This window comes from Periophthalmus magnuspinnatus, chromosome 11 (genome assembly GCF_009829125.3).
Source record: "Periophthalmus magnuspinnatus isolate fPerMag1 chromosome 11, fPerMag1.2.pri, whole genome shotgun sequence".
NCBI lineage: Eukaryota > Metazoa > Chordata > Actinopteri > Gobiiformes > Gobiidae > Periophthalmus > Periophthalmus magnuspinnatus.
Window position 1 is genome coordinate 2,447,250 of NC_047136.2, and position 25,992 is coordinate 2,473,241.

Below are 25,992 nucleotides of genomic sequence, written 5' to 3' on the forward strand. Positions count from 1 at the left end.
GGAGGGACAGAGGAGAGGAGGAGGGACAGAGGAGGAGGGACAGAGGAGAGGAGGAGGGACAGAGGAGAGGAGGAGGAGGGACAGAAGAGGAGGGACAGAGGAGGAGGGACAGAGGAGGAGGGACAGAGAAGAGAGGAGGAGGGACAGAGGAGAGGAGGGGAGGAAAGGAGAGGAGGGACAGATAGAGGAGAGGAGGAGGGACAGAGAAGAAGAGAGGGACAGAAGAGAGAAGGCAGGGACAGGAGAGGAGGAGGGACAGATGAGGAGGGAGGGAGAGAGGAGGGGAGAGAGGGAGGTTGGGCACAGCGCACTCGACGAGAGAAATGATGTAACGTTGGGACGTCTCGTTTCTAAATAAATTCACTGCTGTTATAGATAAAATGAAGATTTCAATGACGATGTGGAAATCTGCTGTTTACACGATCAACGAGGCAAAGAGTCGACCGAGATTAATCCAACTCATTCAAATGTAATTTTTTTATTTGCAGTTATAGACATGTTAATAACCAAATTGTACAGTTAAAAATGTATGAAATAAAAATAATGTAAATGTGTAGATTTATGTGCAGCACAAGTGAGTTTTCTGTTTTTTCCCATAATGAAAAAATGGCGCTCTCTAGTGGTCACATGAATACTTTCAGTTCAACAGATCTCATCTATAGAGTTGTGCACAAATATTTTAAAATATTTTGAACATTTTTGGTGACATTAGAGACAATACAAACACTAAGAGATTTGAGACTTTGACCTGAGGGAAAAGGCATCTGTTCTTTGTGTGTGTGTGTGTGTGTGTGTGTGTGTGTGTGTGTGTGTTTAGATCACCTGTTTAACACAAATGGCTTATAAGTCGTTCTGCAGATTTGACTGGATGGATGGAGGGATAGAGAGCACCTCCTTGTGGAATGAGAGGAGCGATGGAGCTGATGAAGGAAGAGAAAAGGCAACAGGGAAAACTAGAAAAACTGCGTCAAGTTTCTGTTTATTTCTGTGACTTTTATCTTTGTATGACACATCTGAACACACATCTATCGACGGGTAAAAAGTTCATTTGGAAGAAAATAACAAAACAGCAATTAACTTATTATAATAACCAAGCGTCTCGTCTTAAGGGCACGTTTCAGCCTTGGCTCTGCATGTTTCAGCCTTGCCTCTGCTTGTGCCGCGGGTGAGTCTTACAGAACACAAACAAACGTCCCCGGCGTCGCACAAAGAAACAGTCTTTGCAGCGGCGTTTCAAGGCGCTTTTGGTTTTCATGTTGGCGCACGGCTGGAGGCAGAGCGCGGCCCGACACTGTCCCAGCAGAGACGGAGAGGGACGCGGCGAGTTTATTCTGGCTGAAGACCAAAGCGGAGAGCCGGGAGCCGCAGACAGTGTCCGGAGACATGCGTAGGACGAGGCTGGGGACGAGGAGAGCATCACAGAAAACCTGCTGATGTGGAGGACTTGGCGAGTCAGTGAAGACGCCATTTGTTTTAAGATTAGTGAAGCCATCCTCGGGGAGAACTGGGAAATAAACACATGAAATCAAACATGAGCGCATGAGTTTTGTCTATACTTGACAAGATATTTGACTCTATTTTTGCTGCAGTAGTTTAACAAATCTGTCTTTCAGTCTCATGATGAAGATGCCACATGTTCTGCCCGTGGGATACATGCGTCCTAGAGTGACCACATTTTCAAAATCAAAAACTAGCGAGGTGTTCTGGGCATGTCCCACCGGAAACAGGCCCCGGGGAAGACCCAGGACACGCTGGAGGGACTAAGTGGGGCTGGGAACACCTTGGGGTCCCACAGGAGGAGCTGGAGGACGTGTCTGGGGTGGGGGAAGTCTGGGAGTCCCTGCTTAGACTGCTGCCCCCGCCACGAGAAAAGCGGAAGGAAATGCATGGGGAAAACTGGGACACAGCCAAGTTAAGGTGACATAATTAGGAATATTAATATGCACTTGGTCCATTCATGACTTATTCACAAATCTAGTTCAAAGTCAGGATATAAACTGAGACACTACAGTCATTGCAACTGAGTATAGATTTTTGTGTTCAGGACATTTTCAAACACATTTTTTTCTGTATTTTGGCTAAAACTAAATATTTGCGGCCTTTTTTATTGTTGAAAGTGATCAACTTGGTCAAAAAAATGGAACCAATTTCTTGTTTAAAAAAAAAAAACAGGACAAATCAGTGGTTTGAGATACATCTGCTGTGATAAGGGGACACAGGGCTCAAAAATGGGACTGTCCCGGGTGAATAGGGACGTGTGGTCACCCTTATGTGTCCTCATTTGATAATAAAACACATCTGGAAACTTGCAGCGGTCACGAAATGAGCAGGTGTCCAGATCTGTTTATCTAATGCTCAGGTTAGCCAACACAAGCTAACACAAGCTAACACAAGCTAACACAAGCTAACACTGGCTAACATGCAGACAGATTAACACTATCCTCGCCTCGACATGGTGGACACAGTTATATTAAAATGATTCATTATTTACCTGTTCAATTACTTCAGTTTGACCCGTGTCTCCTCCTCAGATTCTCTTTTAAAGACAAACACGATGATTTTAGTGCAGAAATAACCGAGGACGCGGGGAGACTCTGCGTTTGTCCCGCGGTACTGTCTGTCAGGCTCCCGGACCCGGACAGACTGAGCCCGGGCCTGGAGCTTTTGAGACAGTGCCTTTTTTATACTTTTCTATTATATTCTTGCGCTTTTCTGAAGTTTTTGAGTCTTTTTGTATTTCGATAAACACCATATTGTTCCTTTATTGCGGTGGTCAATGGGTGAAAGGCAAAATCTGGGGAAAAATATATTAAAGTAAGAGAAACCCGCAAGGGAACCTGGGAAATCTGTCTGTTTCCATCATGGCGGCCTCTGTGTGCAGACTTCTGTCCTTCAGTAAAAATGTAAAGGCGCTGGTTTCACCGCTGAGACTCGGGGCCGTGTCCGGTCAAAGATACAGTTTAGAAGTGTCCAGCACCGGAGAAGTGATCACCCACACGGGACAGGTCAGACCCGAGAGGGACCCGCACTGTGACCTGAGCTATAACAACCTGGCACTGCTAACTGTAGCACAACAAGACCGACCTGAGCTACAAGACAGACCTGAGCTACAAGACAGACCTGAGCTACAAGACAGACCTGAGCTACAACAAGACTGACCTGAGCTACAACGAGACTGACCTGAGCTACAACAAGACTGACCTGAGCTACGAGACAGACCTGAGCTACAACAGAATTGACCTGAGCTACAACAAGATTGACCTGAGCTACAAGACTGACCTAAGCTACAACGAGACTGACCTGAGCTACAACGAGACTGACCTGAGCTACAACAGAACTGACCTGAGCTACAACAGAACTAACCTGAGCTACAACGAGACTGACCTGAGCTACAACAAGACTGACCTGAGCTACAACAGAACTGACCTGAGCTACAACAAGACTGACCTGAGCTACAGAAATACTGACCTGAGCTACAACAAGACTGACCTGAGCTACAACAAGACTGACCTGAGCTACGAGACAGACCTGAGCTACAACAAGACTGACCTGAGCTACAACAGAACTAACCTGAGCTACAACGAGACTGACCTGAGCTACAACGAGACTGACCTGAGCTACAACAAGACTGACCTGAGCTACGAGACAGACCTGAGCTACAACAGAACTAACCTGAGCTACAACGAGACTGACCTGAGCTACAACGAGACTGACCTGCGCTACAATGAGACTGACCTAAGCTACAATAAGACTGACCTGAGCTACAACATGACTGACCTGAGCTACAACAAGACTGACCTGAGCTACAACAGAACTGACCTGAGCTACATAAATACTGACTAAACTAACACTCTGTAGCACATCAGCAGCTCTGACCTTTACATGTTTTCATCCTCCAGGTGTTTGAAGAGAAAGACCCAAGAAGAGCTCGGTTTGTCGGGCGACAGAAAGAGGTAAACAAAACTACACTGACCATCGTCCATGGTCCATATTTTGGCCGTGGCTCAGTTGGTAGAGCGTTTGTCCATTGATCTGGAGGTTGGCAGCAAATCCTGTTCTCAACATAAACATCACCGGTCGAGTGGTCAGATCCACAGACCCATGGGTGTGATTCAAACCGCCACAGGTGAACGCTGTCGTTGTGTCCTTGGGCAAGACACTTAACCGACTTGTGCGTGTGAATGTGTGAGTGGTTCCTTGGTGTGAAGCGCTTTGAAACTTGAAGGTGGAAAATCTGTCACTACACTCACAAAATGATTTAAATTTAAGTAGTGTGTGTCAATCCAGTGTTTTATGTCTTAACCCTATAGCGTCGGATTCTATCGTCACCGTTAGACTCGCGGTTGCGGACTTTCCAGCAGCGTAACTCCGCCCAGTCGTGCTCTCATGTAAATTCAAACAGCGTCTCAAAGCGGAGGCACGGGGCTATTTAAATATTTTTCCGTCAGTTACTGTAATCTGCCTCTGTTGCTACGCGAAGGCGACCAATGAGAGCGCGGGGCTGCGGGGATTTTCCCAGTTATTTATTTGATGCGTAAAATAAAAAATACGGATGGATGTGTAAAATAGAAGTAGATGTGTAAAAAAAAATGCAGTAAATTCTGATACTTCCTTTAATATGATTTTTATGGCTAAGAAAAATATAAAAGTGTAGGTGACCCATACTGGCCCATAGTGTGCTCAGTCCTTAAAGGGTTAAGATCATTTATGTGAGACGTAATAATAATAATAATAATAATACATTTTATTTATAACACACTTTACATTTGAATAACAAATCTCAAAGTGCTACAGTACAAAAAAAGACATTAAAAACAGAAGACGATTAAAATCAGTGTAAAAGCAATAAAACAAAAGCTGGTGTTTATCTGTAGGCCAGGGTAAAAAGGTGAGTTTTTAGTCGTCTTTTAAAAGCGTCCGCCGTCTGTGGAGCCCTGAGATGGTCTGGGAGGGCGTTCCACGGTCGCCCATGCTCTTGAGCCGCGTCCTGGGCATGACCTGACGGTGCTGTTGGCCTGACCGAGTCTTAGTGGACAGTGATGGGTGTGCGAGACGACTTTGTATTGAACGCGGAAGTGAACGGGGAGCCAGTGCAGAGAGTGAAGAAATGGGGGCGATGTGCTCGTGTTTACGCGCCCTCATCAGGACCCCGGCGGCGCTGTTTTGGACGTACTGGAGCTTTTGAACGCTCCCGCCAGAGATCCCGATGAGGAGAGCGTTACAGTAGTCCAGCCTGGAGGAAAGACAAAGGCGTTGGACGAGCTTCTCTGCAGCAGGGAACGAGAACATAACGTCTAAATCCAGTTCTGTTGGTGGTTTTCAGACTGTAGATTGTGATGATGTCGTAGTGTCAGAGGGGGGCGCAAGAAACGGTTTTCCCCATTGATTACATTGTACTTTGCCATGAAATATCCAAAAGGTAAATTCACAAATAGTTAGTGACTAGAGTACAACAAAAAGCAGCATTTTAACAATATTCATTTCAGCTGCCCCCATCTGTGTTAAATATCCTGTAGAATGTAGTTATGTCATCGCAAATACTCACTGTGGTATTTCTAACATAAAGTACTAGGCCCCGTCTGTTGGTTTACCTTCAGATATTATTTTATCTGAACTTTTTGTAAGCCTTCTTTTAAAACACATTTGAAATAGCACTGACTCTACGTCCTTCCTCATTTCTCTGTGTTTTCGTTGTAAGTCTGAAGTTTAGCAATCGTAAAATAAACATGTTTTTGCACGATGTGATTGTATTAAGCTCATCTTTATTTCTGTGTGTTAAGGTGAACAAGAATTTCGCCATTAATCTGGTGGCAGAGGAGGCGGTGAGCCACATCGAGGACAGGGTGGTGTCATGTGACGGAGGTGGAGGTGCTCTGGGCCACCCCAAAGTCTACATCAATCTGGTAAAATCAACTATTATTTGTCTGAGCCATAGACTGAGTGAGTGCGACGTCAGCCACAGTCGAATGAAACACATCGAGGCTCGAGCAGGTACAGCGGCGAATTTGGAGTCGAGTTAAATATTAGGAGATCTGACCGCGAGTATCATAGCAACCAAAGAGCCAATCCAGAGCGAGGCTGTTGAAAGTAACGCCTCTTCTTGGCCTTCTTCTTCACTGGTTTAGCAGGGAGCGGGCACTTAGCAACGCTGTCAATCAAACCTGTTGCTAACGCTAACAGGAGCGACCTCGGGGAAAGAAGGACCTGATTTGTCTGTTTTTAATGTTCATATCTTGATTTAGGGAGAAAATAGTGAAATAAAAACCCCAGGATCATGTAGAGGGTTAATACGAACATTTAAGACCAAAGTGACGAGTCTGACAGCAGCAGAGACGGAGAGTTTTTCAGTGTAAAATTAATTGAAGCCAGAGTTGATGGAGCTGGATGTTCACCCATGAGCACTTTCTATTTGGAACGCGGCGGCTAGCAGGTTAGCTATGTCCATTTGTGTTCTAAAAATAACCCGCAACAGGCAAAATCCGTGAAGTATCAGCTTTATTTTTTACATTATTCTCTCTGTTTCTGTCTGTAAAACCCCTCACCACACACTTTATACACTTTTCTCACACAGGCGTTAACATTTTCTCACATTTCTCTCTCGTTTAAACTCTCTCAAAGTTCAAACCTTCGTAGGCGTCTTTGTCGGTGCAGAACGTTTCATCGACATTGTGGGTTTTGTCGGGGAGAAAACAAATTGCAAACGTACAGCACTTCAGAGTCACACTGAGATGCAACGTTTATGTAAATTTGTCTGAACACATTCTGTACTGGACAGGAGACACGGCACGGAGGAGACTGATGGACAATGGTCTACAGTCCAACAGCCAATCAGGACGCACGACACAATGGTCTACAGTCCAACAGCCAATCAGGACGCACGACACAATGGTCTACAGTCCAACAGCCAATCAGGACGCACGACACAATGGTCTACAGTCCAACAGCCAATCAGGACAAAGAACACAATGCACGTTCATACACTGGAAAAAAACATGTAAAATTGTACTGAAAAAAATCCACAAAAGGTGTTAGAACGAGGGACAACCGTACAGTCTATGGTCTCAGTGTCCGTTACACTTCGTAGATTTATTTCACGAGTTGTGTAACGTTTTTCTCCTCTCGCTGCAGGATAAGGACACAAAAGTGGGCACATGTGGATACTGTGGTTTGCAGTTCAAGCAGAACCATCATCATTAACACCACCGTCTGAACCGTCTTTGTGTAAATTGCTGTAATTCCTGAATAAATTATATCTTGTCTGACCTTTTGTGTCCTGTTATTATAGAAACGCATAGAAATCAGTACATTTATCACATTTATCAAAAGGCTGAAGTTCCATGTTCTTTTTAATTAATATTTTAGCATTTAATAGGATAATAAAGTAGGCAATGGACATGATCATAGTAAAATAAACATTTAAAGGTCATATATTACACAAAAGAGTGTTTAGCCGTGTTATAATGCCGTTAACTCATCCAAAAATCATACCCGGAACACTTTAAAATGCTCCGTTCCACCTTGTGATGTCATGACGTGGTAGTTTTCAAGTTAACATCTCCTTTTACCTTTAGTTTCAGTAGAGATACGTGGCAATTCCAGGGCTGAAATCATCCAAATGATTCTAGAAATGAAGGCGTGCGGAGTTTAAAAACACTGTATCACCACATGATGACATCACAAGGTGGAACAGAGTGGGGGTTTTTTCAGTTTGAGAGAAGAACTCGGCCTAAATCTGCAGGTTTTGTGCGTTAAACATGTGAGAATGAACCAAAACAGGAGGAAACGACATTAAATCAGCGTAACACAGGCGCTTTAAGTAGCTGCAGTTCTATTTGTGACAGACAGGGGGCACCAGAGTCCAAATCAAACACAGACTCCTGCAGCTAAACACTCACTAAAATGTACATTTCTTTTTCCAGATGTAATCATTTCACAGTGCTTTATTTGTTTTATTTTTCCTGCTAACACGACGCTATATTTTCTCTTATTTCCATTTATTTTACACGTTCTTATTTTAAATTGGCTCATATTTCCGTCTGTCTCATTCCTCCAAACTTTTGAAGCTTGTATCCTGGACCTGTCTCGTGTGAAGCACCTGAGCGTCCCCCCCCCCCGTGTCTCCGCTTCCTCCACCCGTGTAGAGTCTCGCCCTGCCAAACCCGCTACACCCGCTGATAAGACACAGCAGTGCGGAACAATACACGTTTGAAGAAGATCATATATATATTTCATCAGCTGTACTCTCCACAGACCCCTGCATGCCAAATTGCCCCCTGCCCCGTGCTCCAGACAGCCGCACGAGCCTGTTCTGTCCCCGCGCGTTCCACTCCACGGCGCGCAGGTGGAGAGGGTGTAGTCGGCCTCATATAATTGGACTGTTTGACTTGTAGACGCTCTGTGTTTAACCTGAGCTGTGGTCAGAGTGAAGGAGAAGCAGGTGCATTGTCGGACAGGAGCGGGTCACTGACAGGGGCCCGGGTGGGGGTGATGGAGGAGGGTGGGGGGTGGAGGTGTAGGAACCACCAGGGGCCAAATCTGCAGATGTAACTGAGCATATGAAGTGTGCTGAATTAAACTGCACTGTGGGTGTCTGTGTCTGCACGAGGTTTAAAATGTTTTTGTAATTACTGAGTGAACTTGAACGGAAAAGAGCAGGAAGTACATCACACATGTGACCTGTGCTCAGAGAATAGACTTTAAAGCAGCTCTGGACTAAACCGGGACTAAACCGGGACTAAACCAGGTCTAAACCAGGACTAAACCAGGACTAAACCAGGACTAAACCAGGACTAAAGCGGGACTAAACTGGGACTAAACTGGGACTAAACCGGGACTAATCCGGGACTAAACCGGGACTAAACTGGGACTAAACCGGGGACAAAACCAGGACTAAAACGGGACTAACCCGGGACTAAACTGGGACTAAACCGGGACTAAACCAGGACTAAAACGGGACTAACCCGGGACTAAACTGGGACTAAACCGGGACTAAACCAGGACTAAACTGGGACTACAGCAGGACGAAAACGAGACTAAACCGGGACTAAACTGGGGACGAAACCGGGGCTAAACCAGAACTAAACCAGGGCTAAACCAGGTCTAAACCAGGACTAAACCAGGACTAAACCAGGTCTAAACCGGGACTAAACCAGGACTAAACCAGGTCTAAACATGCTCAATCAGTGTTTGAGTTTCGTTCAGTTCAAACCTGAACATTCTTCCTGAAGATGTGACTCAGACCTCGACTTTGACGACGTTTAAATCCAGACTCAGACTGTTCTGTTTATGTGAATGTGACTGAAAGGGGTTTATTCTGCACTTTTCTGTTTTAATGTTACTTTTATGATGATTATTTGTGATTTTTATGTATTGATTGTGATTTTATGTCTTTCTTATTCTGTAAAACACTTTAAATTACTCAGATAAACGTGCCTGGCTCTTCTCTCTGGTCGTCATTTTGCTGTAAAAGCCGATGCTCAGTAACTTTAAAGAAACACACAACACATAGAAAAATAAAACCGACACTTAAAATGTTTATCATGGGACTGTGGTAAATTCCAGATTGTGAGCAGCTGTCTGCAGATCTATGAGCAAATTATTGAAGTAAAAAGAATCAGGTAAGTATGAAGTAAAAAGTAAATGATCAGTGTATGTCCAGTGTTTTTGTGAAGTTAAGTGACGTGGATCATGTTAATACTTTAAATAACGTTGTGTGTTTAGACCCTCAGTTGTCCAGGTCTGATCCGCAGCAAACGACGCAGTTAAATCTGTCAATGATTTGTCCAGTTCACAGATTTAACAGCGTCGTTTGCTGCGTTAAATAATGTTGCAATAATGTGGTGTCTCTAACTCCATAATTTATTATTTATCTGATGATCGTGCTGTGATTTTATGGTGAAAATGATGCTATAAATCACAACTTCTGTCTGAAATGTGCCACCAGTGTTTGTCTCCTGTGGGTAAAAATGACAGCGCCCCCTTGTGTGTTTATTTGATCTATTTATTAGATTTTTTACATATGTATAGACGCATTTATAAGTGTAGACGCATGTATTCGTATGTGTATATGTGCATGTATATATATATATTTTTTATTTTTGTATTTTGTTTCTATATTTGTATTATTACTATTTATTTATATGTTTGTATCCATTCTTTATTGTAAAAACTTTGAAAATAAACAGTATTTAAAAAAAAAAAAAGGCAGATTTGGCTTCCTTCTCTATTAAAATTTAAAATGTAAAATTAAAGAAAAAAAATTGTAAGCATTATTTAAAAAAAAAAAAAGAAAGTCAAAATTATTCCCATGTCCACAAAAAATATTACAAATTTTTCCCTGTTTCGTTTGACAACATCAGTAAATAAAAATCATCACAAACGCCATTTTAAATCTCTATATTCTCACGTATTCGTTCGCCGCTGCTTTTGTTTACAGACGCTCCGCCGTGTCCTCGAACGCCTCTGAATATTTTAACCGTTTTCATCACTAATTCTCAAAGTCTCCACTTCCCGTCGGATCCTCGCGCGCCTCAATCTCACAGATAATAGATTTAAACGCCACTGAAGCCCCCGTCCTCCTCCCGTCCTCCGCCCTCCTCCGCCACAATAACTCGGTCCAACCCAAACACTTCCACTTTAATTGCCCTATTAAAATATTTCTCCTTTTAAGATGTGTCATATAATACGGTGCCCGAGCCTCATTATGGAGCTCCCTGCAGCCAATTACCTGGACTTCACAGACTCCTCCACCGCCACTGCGACGAAAACCCCACGCCACACGCCACGCCGTTTGGCCCCTGTCTCTTGGGCGGCTGTTTTCGGCTCAGCTCAGGAGTCAGGTGAGAGGGTGGACGACCTTTACCGTGGAAATAATGACTCGTACTCGTGCTCGGAGCTCCAGGGGGTGAAAAAAAAAAAAAAAAAAAGAGAAAAAAGAAAAAAAAACACTCCTGTGACGTGTGACAGCGGGGACAGGGTGGGATTTTGAGACTTACTTTGCACGCGGCGCTTTGATAGAGGCGGGAAAGTGAAGAGAGTGTGAGGAGAGGTGTGTGTTATGTGTGTGTTGTGTGTGTGTGTGTTGTGTTGTGTGTGCGTCAGACAGAGGTGCAGAGCCAGTGGTTTAAACTTGTCGATACTTCCTGTGTTCACATTCGAGTTAAAGCGTGTCACGAGGGAGAAGAAGAGCGTCGCGTTGACCTTGGACGACGCCATTACACTTTTGGATGATACAAAAAAACATTAGTAGTTTGAAGGGAAAATGTTTAAAGTTACGCAAAAAAAAAAAAACGCAAAATTGACTCTTGTGGGGTTTAAGTCGTGTTCTAATGTTATAAACGCATCAAAAACAGACCTGGAGTTGTGTTTTGTTTCACTTTATTATCAGTCTGTTACATCTACAAAGCTCCAAATGCGACGATCCACCTTGTGATGTCATCAAGTGGTAGTTTTCAAATTCTTTTTACCTTTAGTTCAGTAGTAGATTGGCAATTCCAGGAGCGGAAATGATCCAAATGATTCTAGAATTGAAGGTGTGTGGAGTTTAAAAACACAGCGGAGCACTTCCTGTATCGCCACATGATGACATCACAAGGTGGAACAGAGTGGTTTTTTTTCAATTTGAGAGAAGAACTCAGTGTCAAACATGTGTGAATGAAACAAAACACAACTCCAGGTCTGTTTTTGATAAAGGAACAACATTAAAACACAGATCAGCCTAATATGAACCCTTTAATCATTAAGTATGATTCTTTTTTGTTAATGTTTTTGAATAATTTACATAATTTAAGGTGCATAAACACATTTTTTTAATCAAATAAAAAGTAATAGGCTGAAGCAAATCGTATATATTCTTATGTTTATAGTCTTATTAAATGAAATGATTCTACAGGTTTAGCAGGGAGCGGTCGCTTAGCAACGCTGTCAATCAAACCTGTTGCTAACGGTAACAGGAGCGACCTCAAGGAAAAAAGCACCTGATTTGTCTTTTATTAATGTTCATATCTTGATTTACAGACACAATAGTGAAATAAAAACCCCAGGATCATGTAGAGGGTTAATACGAACATTTAAGACCAAAATGACGAGTCTGGAGCGCGGCGGCTAGCAGGTTAGCTAGCTCTCTGTCAGGGGGAGTGTGATGCTGGAGGAGAAATGAGGACACAGAGGGACGAGGGGAGAGAGGGAGAGGTCAGTGGAGCAGAAGGACGAGTGTGAAAAAGACATGACTGAAAAGAACAAGCTCAGTATTATGGACTTGTCATGTTGAGGTGAACCTGTAGATGGAGCTCTGCAGGCAAAAAAGACTTTATACAGCTCTTTGGAGATTGTATTGTGCGTATGTTACTATTTTTGAACAATAAAAATGGAGTAAAACTGAAGTGATATTTTCCAGCTGATGTCAACATTGTCTGGGTGTGTGAAGCTAACTAGAGGCACTGCTCTGTCTGAAGCTGTTACTCATGTTAGACTTTAATCTGAGCTTTGTTTTGACACAATCTGACCATAAAGAGTTGACTTATCTGAGCTGATTTGTGCTGTTAAACATTGTGTAGATAAAGTCAGTGTGGCAACAAAAGTGTTAAAACGTTTTTCAGAAAAACACATGTTAGCATTAGCTAGCGCATATGACCGCAAACCACCTGAAACATGCAAACGCAAATGAGCTCAGGGTGAAAAGTGAGTGCACCTTAAGACGTACGTCCCAGTGTCCACACTCACAGCTCACAGTCCTAGAGCTTCTTAGGCCTTGAGTTTGTGCCTGACGCCAGGGCCGGCCCAGCAGACTGAGCAGCTGTTTAGTGGCCACCAGAGGGCCCCCAAGAGCCCACACATTTATACTGAAAATAATAATTGAAAAGTTTTTTTCTGAAAACTAAACGGCGCTCGGGTGTTTATACTAACTCTACAGTCCACTCACCGAGCTCATCGCTCTGTGAGAGATGAGCCGTGAGTCAAACAAGAGGCACAGATACAGTGGGATCGGCTCTCGGTATCGACAGCCCACTGATGAGTACGAGTACTGGCCCCTGATACTGGTATCAGTATCTGTTCATCCGACTCATTAATATTTACATTTATGTGAAATCACAGCCTCCAAATCCCGACAATAAACATAAAAATGATGTGATCCTAAAATCGTCTTATTTAATGTTCAGTCCAAATGATCTGATGATTATAAATCTGATGTTATGTCCAGGATGTTTCTGTGACTCTTCACTTGGATCAACACTTTGTTCTTCTGGACTCATATGATTTTGAAGTAAGTGTCTCTGCTTAAGTTCATCGTTTGTCTCTGTCCAACTCTGCATTTTAGGACAAAAAGAATTGAGAAATATAAGCTCAGTTTAGTCAAATGGAACATGTTAAAATGCATCAGAATTTTAAAAAGTCTCTGTCAGACTCCTCTTCCTCACATGTTTTTATACTTGTGTGTGTTGCTGTTGTGAGTCTGTAGAATGTTCAGTCTTTTTATCACTGGTTGTGTTGATGTTTTAATGTTTCAAATATAAATATGTGGCTCTGAAGTGGAGAGGGCCCCTGACGGGCTGAGGGCCCCTGACGTGCTGAGGGCCCCTGACGGGCTGAGGGCCCCTAAAGTCTCAGGTGAAACCCGCTCAGCAGCAGAGACTCGGGCAGCGGCTCTGAAATAAACCACAACTTAGAACAGGTGTGTTTGTGTTTGTCCCGACGCTGAAAGATGAAGTGAACTCAAACACTGTTAAACTCAGTGCTCAGTGCAGTCTGCTCTGCTCTGCTCTGCTCTGCTCTGCTCTGCTCTGCTCTGCTCTGCTCTGCTCTGCTCTGCTTTGGGTAAAAAGCTGGAAAAAGTCAGCTAGCATCAGGCGCTAGCTAATGCTAACATGTCACTTTATGAAAAACGTGTTAACACTTTTGTCGTCGCACTGGTTTTATCTACACGATTCACCCTGGTACAAACGCATTAAAGGTGAATAATGCACATCATAATTTCACATAAAGGTGACGTACTGTCTGGATTCGAGTTAGCGTAGCCGTTCTTCAGTTAGCCTTAGCCGTTACCACAGCAGCCCCGCCCCCTCTAGCCCCGCCCCCTGCTGTCTCACAAATTTCTCACAAATCATTTTGAGACAAACCTGACGCAACAAACATCTCAAAACTCACGAGAGCGTAATTTTCAGGTTTGTACATGTAAAATACAAAGTTGTAAGTGTAAAAAAATATTTGTAAGTGTAAAAAAATAATAATAATTGCCAGCGTACAAATCAACATTTACACATTCAGACTTTTTGGAACAATTGTACCTTTGTATCTGAGTTCTGTCCTCTGTGACGGTGCCAGAGAAGAACTTTCCAGAAATAAGAAGTCGGATGCCATTATTTATCATCTCTGACGTGATTTATTTATGAGGCAGAAACAATGAAATCCTCTCTTGAATCCTCGTTTAATTATTTACTCTGAAATGGTTAATTCCGCACAAAGCTCGGGCAGATCCTCCTCTGTTCTGATGAATACTTTATCAATGTTCCTCAACCAGAAAAAGGACTTGAAGAAACAGTTTTGCATCTGGTGTGTGATAAAAATTGAGGGTTAACAGCTGAAAATGATGCAGTTATGGTAGTTTTTTCCTGTGGGTGTGATGCTAACTGGAAGCACTACTCTGTCTGAAGCTTTTACTCAAGTTAGACTTAATCTGAGTTTTATTCTAACACAAAAAAAAACAAACACGGATTTAGCTATTTGTGCTGTTAAACAAGTCCTTCGCAAATAACATTACAGTCACACGCTAGCTAGCATTAGCATTAGCATTAGCCAACAGTCCTGAGAATGTGCTGTTTGAATCCATTTTATATATATTTTTTTTTTAATTTTCAGACAGGATCTTCAAACTTAAACTTCTCTGTTCTGATAAATACTTTATGATTACTCCGAAAACCAAAGAAAGGGCTTGTTTTTTTTATTAGTTTGTTCAGTAAATGGATAGAATTGCGGGTTAATAACTGAAATTGATGCAAATTTGCTGATAATAAAAGTGTCTAATCAGAGCGGGTTGTTTTGGCGAGTCGGTGGAGTGGATAAGGATCTGTTGGCGCTCACACGGGGGCGGGGGCGGGGGGTTTGGTGCCGGTCCCAGGTCGACACACTCTGAAGTGGCCTAATGAAAAGAGACGCGTCGCTGATCGCTGCTATATCCGGAGCTCGTGTGGAAGTGGCATCGATTTAACAATTTAGCAGCGCCCTCCTCTGTGTGTTTCAATTAGTCACGGCTCAATAGCACCCACTCCCCCCGTGAACGCCCCAGGGACCCACACAACGCACACACACACGCACACACACACGCACACAGACACACACAGACACACACAGACACACACACGCACACAGAAATATGCATAAACACCTACGTTCACACACGGAGACACTGAAATGATCCAAATGATTCTAGAAATGAAGGTGTGTGGAGTTTAAAAACACAGCAGAGCACTTCCTGTATCACCACATGATGACATCACAAGGTGGAACGGAGTGTTTTCAGTTTGAGAGAAGAACTCAACCTAAATCTGCAGTTTTGTTTGTGTGTTAAACGTGTGAATGAAACAAAAAAAACAAAAAAACACAACTCCAGGTCTGTTTGTGACGAGGAAACGACATTAGAACAGATCAGAAAACCAAAACTAATTTTCACAACAAGAAAAAAAACTCACGATTTACCAGAATACAGCTTTTATTGAGTGACTTTAGTGAGTGCATGTGCAGGCAGCAGTGCAAGTGATCACAATATGTCCTCCTCAGGTGTGTAAACCACAGACTGTATAACAAAGTGGACGTCACCCACAGCGTTCAGCTCCAAATGAAGCTCATCGAGGCCGGAGCAGGTACAGCGGCGAATTTGGAGCAGGAATATCATAGCAACCAAAGAGCCAATCCGGAGTGAGGCCCTTCCCCACTGGTTTAACAGGGACCAGGCGCTTAGCAACGCTGTCAATCAAACCTGTTGCTAAGGCTAACAGGAGCGTCCTCAAGGAAGGAAAGAGCCTGATTTGTCTGTTATTAATGTTCATATCTTGATTTACAGACACAATAGTGAAATAAAAACCCCAGGATCATGTAGAGGGTTAATACGAACATTTAAGACCAGAATGAGTCTGAAGCAGCAGAGACAGAGAGAGGACACAGTTTATCAAAAAACAAAAAATAAACTCAAAATAAAAAAGAAAAAAAAAAGAAAAAAATCTAAAAAAAAAGAAAAAACTCAAAATATTAAAAAATAAACTCAGAATAACAACAAAAAACTACAAGAAAAAGAAAAACAATCCAAATAAACTCAAAATAACTTAAAAAAAGAGAAAAATCTCAAAATAACTAAAAGAAAAATAAACTCAAAATAACAAAAAAATGAAAATAACGAAAAAAAAGAAAAAAAAATCCAAATAAACTCAAAATAACTTAAAAAAAGAGAGAAAAAACTCAAAATAACAAAAAAAGCTTAAAATAACAAAAAAAAAAGGAAAAAATCTAAATAAACACAAAATAACTAAAATAAATAAATAAATAAAAATGAACCCCAGGATCATGTAGAGGGTTAATATGAACATTTAAGACCAAAATGACGAGTCTGACAGCAGCAGAGACAGAGAGAGGAGACAGTTTTTCAATAGAAAGTGAATTGGAGCCAGAGTCAATGGAGCCGAAAGTGCGCCCATGAGCGGCTAGCAGGTTAGCTCTGTCCATTTATTTATTCAGTCTGTGGTGTAAACATATCTGAGTAATCTGTGAGTACACAAACTGCATCAGTTCATGTAAAAAAAAGGCCCACGTGTGGCATTAAACTGAAGGATATAGACTTAAGTGAACAGTGACCCAGAAATCTATTACCATCCTTCAACAAACGCTGCCAGTGAACACATGCAAACCAATATATTCTTGTTTTTGTGTAGTTTGTCAAAGAGTCCAAAGGTTTTCCTCACAGCTGTGCCATATGGGGGCGTGGCCAGACCCTCTTATGACCACGACGAGCTTTGGGCAGGAACATGGAATCTCACACCGACACACATCCACACACTGTTACGTTCATCTACATTTATTACATGCGAATAATGCATTTTAGATTGAAAAATTAAGCTCACAAATTAACCTTTATCTTTGACTTTTCCAGAACAAAACCGATAAAAAACGTTGCTCAAATTCTGTGTAACAATTTAGTCGTCCAGGTCTGATCCACAGTAAAAGAAAATTCAAATAACTGGACGTAAAGTTGTAGAAGTTGTTTGGCTGCGCTTCAGTTCAGTCCTTAGACCTTTATCTAAACAAAGAAAGCAAAAGGCTAGCCAGAATGCTAATAGCCAGAATGCTAATACGTGAGAGAGAGCTCATTAGGGGCCTGAATGATTATTCTAAGTACGGAAAAAGCCGAAGTTAAATCTGTCAACTGGATAAATCGTTGTAGAAGTGAAGACGTTTGGCCACTTCTTCAGTTCTGGTCCGATTCCTGCTGGACACGCCCTTATATCTATCTAAAGGGAGGAGCTAACTACACTGAAGCTTTAAACAGCTATTGTCTCCAGTTCGATCCTTTAATGGCCCTACTAGTAAGGCCATCACTCCTACAACGATTTGTCCAGTTGAAAGATTTAACTTCGGCTTTCGCGATGAATTGGACCTGGACGACTGAGGGATCGCGTAGACGTATTTTAAGTACGACTCCGGCACAGTTCACATTTAGCGTAGCTCATTAGCCCTAGCCAACAAATAGAAACTGAAAACAACAGGTGTGTTAGCTTCAGTGGCGTTAGCTCCTCCCTTCAGACAGATATAAGGTAATGTCCAGCTGTAATCTGACCAGAACTGAAGAACAAGCAGAGAAACGTCTTTACTCCTGCAGCTTTTTGTCCTGTTGGCAGATTTTAATTTTAATTTTTACTGTGTTCTTCAAATTCGTTCATCTTAAAGGTTTGCAAAACTGGCAGCGTTCGTTGAGTGGATTCTGGGACACGCAGATCATGCCATTAAAACAAAACGTCACGGTTCAGTTGACGTGGTCATATAATCAAAACCTCAACTGAAATAAATAAACTCTTGGATAAGTCTCTATATTTGCACTGCCTGGTCCGTGTTCCTCAGATGCCCAGGGTAAATAAACACATTTTTTTCACAGCGGTCCTTGCGTCCTGTTACTGTCCGTCACATTTTCCTGTAGAACTTTCCACGTTTCTCCCGGAGACTTGGCCTGGAGAAACGGCGGCCCGTGAAAAACTCCATCCACCCATTCTCGGAGCGTTGCCACGGGCGACTCCCGCTGCCTCTCGGCTTTGGACAGAGCCATGGCGGAGGTGTAGCGCGGAGACAGCGAGCCGACGCGGGACAGCATGCACGCCGGGTAGTCTGGCTCCTCCTCCTCGAGCGGGACGATGGACCAGATCTTGGGCTTGCCGCTGGCGGAGCTCCGGAGCTCGGGGTAGAAGGCGGTCTGCGGCGGGACAGGGGTGAGGGCGTGGCAGTCCGGGGACAGTCTCTGCTCCTGGAGTGCGTCCGCGTTGTGAGACAGAGGGGCGGAGTCTGGGTCCTCGCGGAGAAACGGAGGTTTAGGTTCTGAATCGGAAGCGTCAGATTCCAGCAGGTCGAAGTCGTCCAGGTCACTCTGCAGATCCACACACGGCTGCTCTGAAACGGTTAACGATTAAAAATGATTAATAATGATAATTAGAAAAGCAAATATTTGGTTTAATTCAACTTTGATTTACTGTGTCTGTGTCCCTCAGTCGTCCAGGTCCATAGAAAAAGACCCAACTCAGTCCTACAACGATTTGTCCAGTTGATAGATTTAAATTTTGTCTTTTGCTTTCAATTTCCTGTACAGTGGTCTCTCATTTATCGTGGGGGTTATGTTCTAAAAATAACCCGCAATAGGTGAAATCCGTGAAGTATCAGCTTTATTTTTTACATTATTCTCTCTGTTTTTGTCTGTAAAACCCCTCACCACACACTTTATACACTTTTCTCACACAGGCGTTAACATTTTCTCACATTTCTCTCTCGTTTAAACTCTCTCAAAGTTCAAACCTTCGTAGGCGTCTTTGTCGGTGCAGAACGTTTCATCGACATTGTGGGTTTTGTCGGTGGAGAAAACAAATCGCAAACGTACAGCACTTCAGAGTCACACTGCGATCCAACGTTTATGTAAATTTGTCTGAACACATTCTGTACTGGACAGGAGACACGGCACGGAGGAGACTGATGGACAATGGTCTACAGTCCAACAGCCAATCAGGACGCACGACACAATGGTCTACAGTCCAACAGCCAATCAGGACAAAGAACACAATGCACGTTCATACACGGTAAAAAAAAACATGTAAAATTGCGCTTAAAAAATCCACCAAACAGCAAGACCACGAAAGGTGAACCGCGATATAGTGAGGGACAACTGTATATATCAATGGACATAGCTCCACCACTTTCCAAACAGAGAATGTTCTCTCCCAGTCTCTGCTGCTTCAGACTCATTCTGGTCTTAAATGTTCATATTAACCCTCTACATGATCCTGGGTTGATTTTTTTTATTATGAGTTTGTTTGTTTGTTAATTTGATTTTTTTGTGTTTTTTTTGTTTTATTTATTTTTGTATTTTATTTATTTTTTTATTTATTTTGTTATTTCTATTATATATTTAGTTATTTTGAGTTTCTTTTTTTGTTTATTTTCTTTATTTTTTTTAAGTTATTTTTAGTTTTTTTTGTTTTGTGTTGTTTGTTTTTTAGTTGTTTTTTTTTGTATATTTATATTTGTTATTTTGACTTTTGGGGGGTTATTTTATTTTTTGTTTTTTGATAAACTGTCCTCTCTCTGTCTCTGCTGCTTCAGACTCATTTTGGTCTTAAATGTTCGTATTAACCCTCTACATGATCCTGGGGTTTTTATTTCACTATTGTGTCTGTAAATCAAGATATGAACATTAATAACAGACAAATCAGGTCCTTCTTCCCCCGAGGTCGCTCCTAGTAGCGTTAGCAACAGGTTTGATTGACAGCGTTGCTAAGCGCCTGCTCTCTGTTAAACCAGCAGAGCGGTGCAGGAAGGGGCGTTACCTTCAACAGCCTCACTCCTGATTGGCTCTTTAGTTGCTATGATTCTAAACAACTACTATGAAAAAACCTAAGCATTGATTTCCATTGTTTCTAATCTAACTTCCACAGATGTTTGGAAATCTGCTGTTTTCCTGTCGACCGTACATCGTAGAAATCCAAATTTACCTGACGTCTCGCGGTCACATGGGAGGGGCTTCTCCGCCTCGTCGCTGTCCTCCCCGCCTCTGTCCTCCGAGCTCTTACAGGCGCGAGGAGACCACGTGACCTTGTTCTCCTTCTTCAGCCTCCTGCGCGCGTTGGCGAACCACGTGGACACCTTTGAAACGGAAACAAAAACGTGATGAACTGCAGCTCCGTTCACCCGGGACCCCGCTCCTCACCCCTCTCTGCAGAACCTCCACCAGGATCCTCAAGAACCCCCACCCGCCCCCGGCATTGAATATTCACGCCGGAGGTACAGAAGTGTGAAAAGAAGGACAACCAGACTCAAAAACTCTGTCTTTCCAACGGCCATCAGACTCTTGTTGAGCGATATCCTCCAGTCCTGGACATCGACTTACACTTTACACATGATAATTTGCACTATTATTTATTAGATTTAATGTTTTTATATGCTCTCTTTATCTTATTTATCTATTTTATACCTAATTGTCTTTATACTTTGGCATCCAGTGTGGTCAGAAAAGTAAGAATGTCACTGTATACCACATGTGTCAAACTCAAGGCCCGGGGGCCAAATGTGGCCCGCCACGTCATTTTATGTGGCCCGCGAAAAGGTAAATTAAAAGTCATGACTGTCATTTTAAAATAAGTCTGTGCTGCTTTAATATTTGCACTGACAATAAACTAATGAGATTTTCCCAGCAAGTGGAACTGAGAAATATTTGCAAATGATCATCACAAAATGTTCGTGAAGAGGAAAATTGTTGACGTGGAAGTTTGGAGGAAGAAAAGTGAAGGTGAATACAAGTTTGTGCTTTGAGGAGAAAAACCTGTGTGTTTTTTGTGTTATGAGGCGGAGTCGGTACAATCTACGTCGACATTTTGACACCAAACACGGAACTAAGTATGAAAAAGTGAGTCTGCAAGAAAAACAACAAATTGTCCAATAATTAAAAGGCTGTAAAAAGACGAATTTGAAGCAGAACTGAAGGTCTGTGAGTATAAGTGGAGTGTGTTCCGACCAGATACACACTTTTAAAATGGCAGTTTATCAAAAAAAAACGTGTGCCGCTGACCTGTGTGAGCGTCATCCTGGTGATTATGGCCAACATGATCTTCTCTCCTTTGGTGGGATACGGGTTCTTCTGGTGCTCCTGGAGCCAGGCCTTCAGCGTGCTCGTCGTCTCTTGCGTGGCGTTCTTCCGTCGGGCGGCTCCGTCAGAGGAGCTGTACCTGCGACATCCGGAAAAGAACGGTTCAGGTCAAGTATTATATTAGTACGTTATATTTACACTCCACTAAGGAAATGTTTGGACACATTTTTACAACTTGATCCATTTTAGATCCACATAAATGAATGAGAGGAAGTGTCCAGAGTCTGAAGTCTGTGTGTGTTTTAAAAGCTGCACAGCCTTTTCCTTTTCAAAAACAGAAAATAACATAAAATAAAATATATAACATTTAACTGCACATCTCCAGAATTGGCTGTTCTTCTTTCCTTGTTCTTATTTCACATAAAAGCTCCTGAAAATGTCCAGACTCACCCGAATCTGTCATAGGGAAACTGTCCAAACGAGCAATCGTACGGATAATACGCCGCGGTCTGAGAGGAGCCAACAGAGACACCGTCCTTTGAGTCAGGAGCTCCCTGAAACACACGAACACACAAAACACATGAAACACACAAAACACACATGAAACACACATGAAACACACAAAACACACATGAAACACACATGAAACACATGAAACACACGAAACACACATGAAACACACATGAAACACACATGAAACACACAAAACACACATGAAACACACATGAAACACACATGAAACACACATGAAACACACGAAACACACATGAAACACACAAAACACACATGAAACACACAAAACACACATGAAACACACATGAAACACACGAAACACACGAAACACACATGAAACACACATGAAACACACATGAAACACACAAAACACACATGAAACACACATGAAACACACATGAAACACACAAAAGACACATGAAACACACATGAAACACACAAAAGACACATGAAACACACATGAAACACACAAAACACATGAAACACACAAAACACACATGAAACACACATGAAACACACAAAACACACATGAAACACACAAACACACATGAAACACACATGAAACACACATGAAACACACATGAAACACACATGAAACACACATGAAACACACAAAACACACATGAAACACACAAAAGACACATGAAACACACATGAAACACACAAAACACACATGAAACACACATGAAACACACATGAAACACACAGAACACATGAAACACACATGAAACACACAAAACACACATGAAACACACATGAAACACACAAAACACACATGAAACACACAAAACACACATGAAACACACATGAAACACACAAAACACACATGAAACACACATGAAACACACAAAACACACATGAAACACACATGAAACACACATGAAACACACAAAACACACATGAAACACACATGAAACACACAAAACACATGAAACACACATGAAACACACATGAAACACACAAAACACATGAAACACACATGACACACACATGAAACACACATGAAACACATGAAACACACGAAACACACATGAAACACACATGAAACACACATGAAACACATGAAACACACGAAACACACATGAAACACACATGAAACACATGAAACACACAAAACACATGAAACACACATGACACACACATGAAACACACATGAAACACATGAAACACACGAAACACACATGAAACACACATGACACACACATGACACTGTGCTGTTTAAGGAGCGTGGGGCCGTGCGGAGGTGCAGCTCTTACCCCGGGGCACATCGCGCTCGAGCTGCTGCTGTAGTGCGTCTGTCTCTGTGGATACGGGTCTCTGTAGACACTGGACCCCGGGGTCAGTCCCGTGGGGCACTGGACTATGTGGGACGGGGGCGTGGACGGCTCCAGACACGCGCTCAGAGGACTGGACGCCATCAGAAACTGCGCACAGAGGAGAAAGTGTAGAAAACAAACAGCACAAAGATGAGAAATGAGGCTGTGGACTTTACGTCACACTTAAACAGAGTCGTGTCTTAAAGAGTAAACGGGTCAGACTAAGACCCCGTGGACCGGACATTTAAGTCTGAGTCTATCACAGTTTTAATGAAAGTGACTCAGGACAATATGAGAGAACAGCTTCATTTTCAGTTTATTCAATTCAATTTATTTTTGTAAAGCCCAAAATCACAGCAGCAGTTTCCTCTTTGGTCTGAAGAGAAAAGATTTAACCAACATAAAGTTATAAAAACACAGCCCTGCGCAGTTTGACATGAAATAACAGAATGAACAGAACAGAACAGAACAGAACAGAATGAGCCGGAAAATGGATCATTATAGTTTTAATTTTACCTGTGGCGCTGTCGGGTATGAAAAGCCCATGTGAGAATAAGACATCCTGGAGCTGGAGCCACTTCAGCCTCATCCGGCGCCGCGCGGACCCGCGGTACTTCACGTGCACTTCACCAAACTCACACTCCGGCTCCTCTTCACTCACAGAGCCGCATGACCGCGGCTCCTCTTCAGAGTCTGTGAGTCTGAAGGTCCAGCTCTGTCTCAGATCCCGCGGTGATTCCGTGTGTGCGTGATCAAAGCGCACATCTCCAGGCGCGCGCTTTGGTTTTAAGAAGCGCCTCTGTGACGTCATCCACGGCCGTGCGCGCGTGTGCGTGGAGACTAAATTCACAGGAAAAAACATCCAGCCTTTTGATCCAAACTTAAGCGCAGCCGTGAGTCCCCGAGGCGTAATGAGACTGTGATCAATGCGCCACATGGAGGCGCACGCACTGCGCACGCACTGCGCACACAGCGCACACACTGCGCGTACACACACACACACACACACACTGCGCACATTGCGCACACACTGAGGCACACGCACACACTGCGCGCACTGGAGGCGCAGTGTTTAAGGCGCACACACGCACACACTGCGCGCGCGCACACACACACACAGGTGCAGTGTTGTGGCCAGAGGGGGAGAACGTGACGCGCTGACACCACATTGACACGCGGTGATTGATGACTACATCCGGGCATTAGCATAATCGTTTTGCCCTGTAGTTTAGATACTTGTCATCCTCATATTCATGAGGGAATCTCAGGTCTCTCCTCTGAGCAAATTAATCAAACAATAAACACAGCGCCTCCCCTGAGTGAGCCCCTTTTACCCACAGAAGAGTGGGCAGGATTTAATAAGAGCCACGAGCCTCGGCCTGGGTCTGTGTACAAGAATATATACAAGTACATATACAAGTACTTATATAACTACATGTACAAGTACTTATACAACTACATGTACAAGACTATATACAACTACATATACAACTACTTATACAACTACATATACAACTACATGTACAAGTACATATACAACTACATGTACAACTACATATACAACTACATATACAACTACATGTACAACTACATATACAACTACATGTACAACTACATATACAACTACATATACAACTACATGTACAACTACATATACAACTACATATACAACTACATGTACAAGACTATATACAACTACATATACAACTACATGTACAACTACATATACCACTACATATACAACTACATGTACAACTACATATACAACTACATATACAACTACATGTACAAGACTATATACAACTACATATACAACTACATATACAACTACATGTACAACTACATATACCACTACATATACAACTACATGTACAACTACATATACAACTACATATACAACTACATGTACAAGACTATATACAACTACATATACAACTACATATACAACTACATGTACAACTACATGTACAACTACATGTACAACTACATATACAACTACATGTACAACTACATATACAACTACATATACAACTACATGTACAAGACTATATACAACTACATATACAACTACATATACAACTACATGTACAACTACATGTACAACTACATGTACAACTACATATACAACTACATGTACAACTACATGTACAACTACATGTACAACTACATATACAACTACATGTACAACTACATATACAACTACATATACAACTACATGTACAAGACTATATACAACTACATATACAACTACATGTACAACTACATATACCACTACATATACAACTACATATACAACTACATGTACAAGACTATATACAACTACATATACAACTACATATACAACTACATATACCACTACATATACAACTACATATACAACTACATGTACAAGACTATATACAACTACATATACAACTACATATACAACTACATATACAACTACATGTACAAGACTATATACAACTACATATACAACTACATATACAACTACATATACAACTACATATACAACTACATATACAACTACATATACAACTACATGTACAAGACTATATACAACTACATATACAACTACATATACAACTACATATACAACTACATGTACAACTACATATACAACTACATATACAACTACATATACAACTACATGTACAAGACTATATACAACTACATATACAACTACATATACAACTACATATACAACTACATGTACAACTACATATACAACTACATGTACAACTACATATACCACTACATATACAACTACATATACAACTACATGTACAAGACTATATACAACTACATATACAACTACATATACAACTACATGTACAAGTACATATA

The 25,992-nt window shown here is 42.1% G+C and overlaps 3 protein-coding genes across 4 annotated transcripts in view; 1 reads left to right on the top strand and 2 right to left on the bottom strand.

Moving 5' to 3' along the window:
- Positions 1–962: 962 nt before the first annotated feature.
- mrpl36 (mitochondrial ribosomal protein L36) overlaps positions 963–25,992 on the bottom strand; it is an 88,509-nt gene continuing 63,479 nt past the window's right edge. The window contains exons 1-2 of one of the 2 annotated variants that reach the window (XM_033975437.2): positions 2,492–2,597; positions 963–1,504 (exon numbers count right to left, since the gene is read on the bottom strand). In XM_033975437.2, coding sequence (XP_033831328.1) covers positions 1,139–1,492 — 354 coding nt within the window. In that variant the 5' untranslated portion in view covers positions 1,493–1,504; positions 2,492–2,597 and the 3' untranslated portion in view covers positions 963–1,138. Of the gene's footprint in view, positions 1,505–2,491; positions 2,598–25,992 lie in introns of those variants that run through there. The other variant, XM_055225153.1, reaches the window with a different exon arrangement.
- On the top strand, positions 2,847–7,262 carry ndufs6 (NADH:ubiquinone oxidoreductase subunit S6). The gene is made up of 4 exons (XM_033975309.2): positions 2,847–3,005; positions 3,900–3,953; positions 5,781–5,903; positions 7,129–7,262. The coding sequence occupies exons 1-4, from the start codon at positions 2,862–2,864 to the stop codon at positions 7,195–7,197; spliced, it is 390 nt and encodes a 129-aa protein (XP_033831200.1). The 5' UTR covers positions 2,847–2,861; the 3' UTR covers positions 7,198–7,262.
- Positions 18,128–23,709, bottom strand: irx4b (iroquois homeobox 4b). Its single transcript, XM_033975740.1, has 6 exons — positions 23,665–23,709; positions 23,089–23,256; positions 21,770–21,873; positions 21,302–21,458; positions 20,229–20,379; positions 18,128–18,639 (listed from the first exon to the last, which is right to left on the bottom strand). The coding sequence occupies exons 1-6, from the start codon at positions 23,707–23,709 to the stop codon at positions 18,128–18,130; spliced, it is 1,137 nt and encodes a 378-aa protein (XP_033831631.1).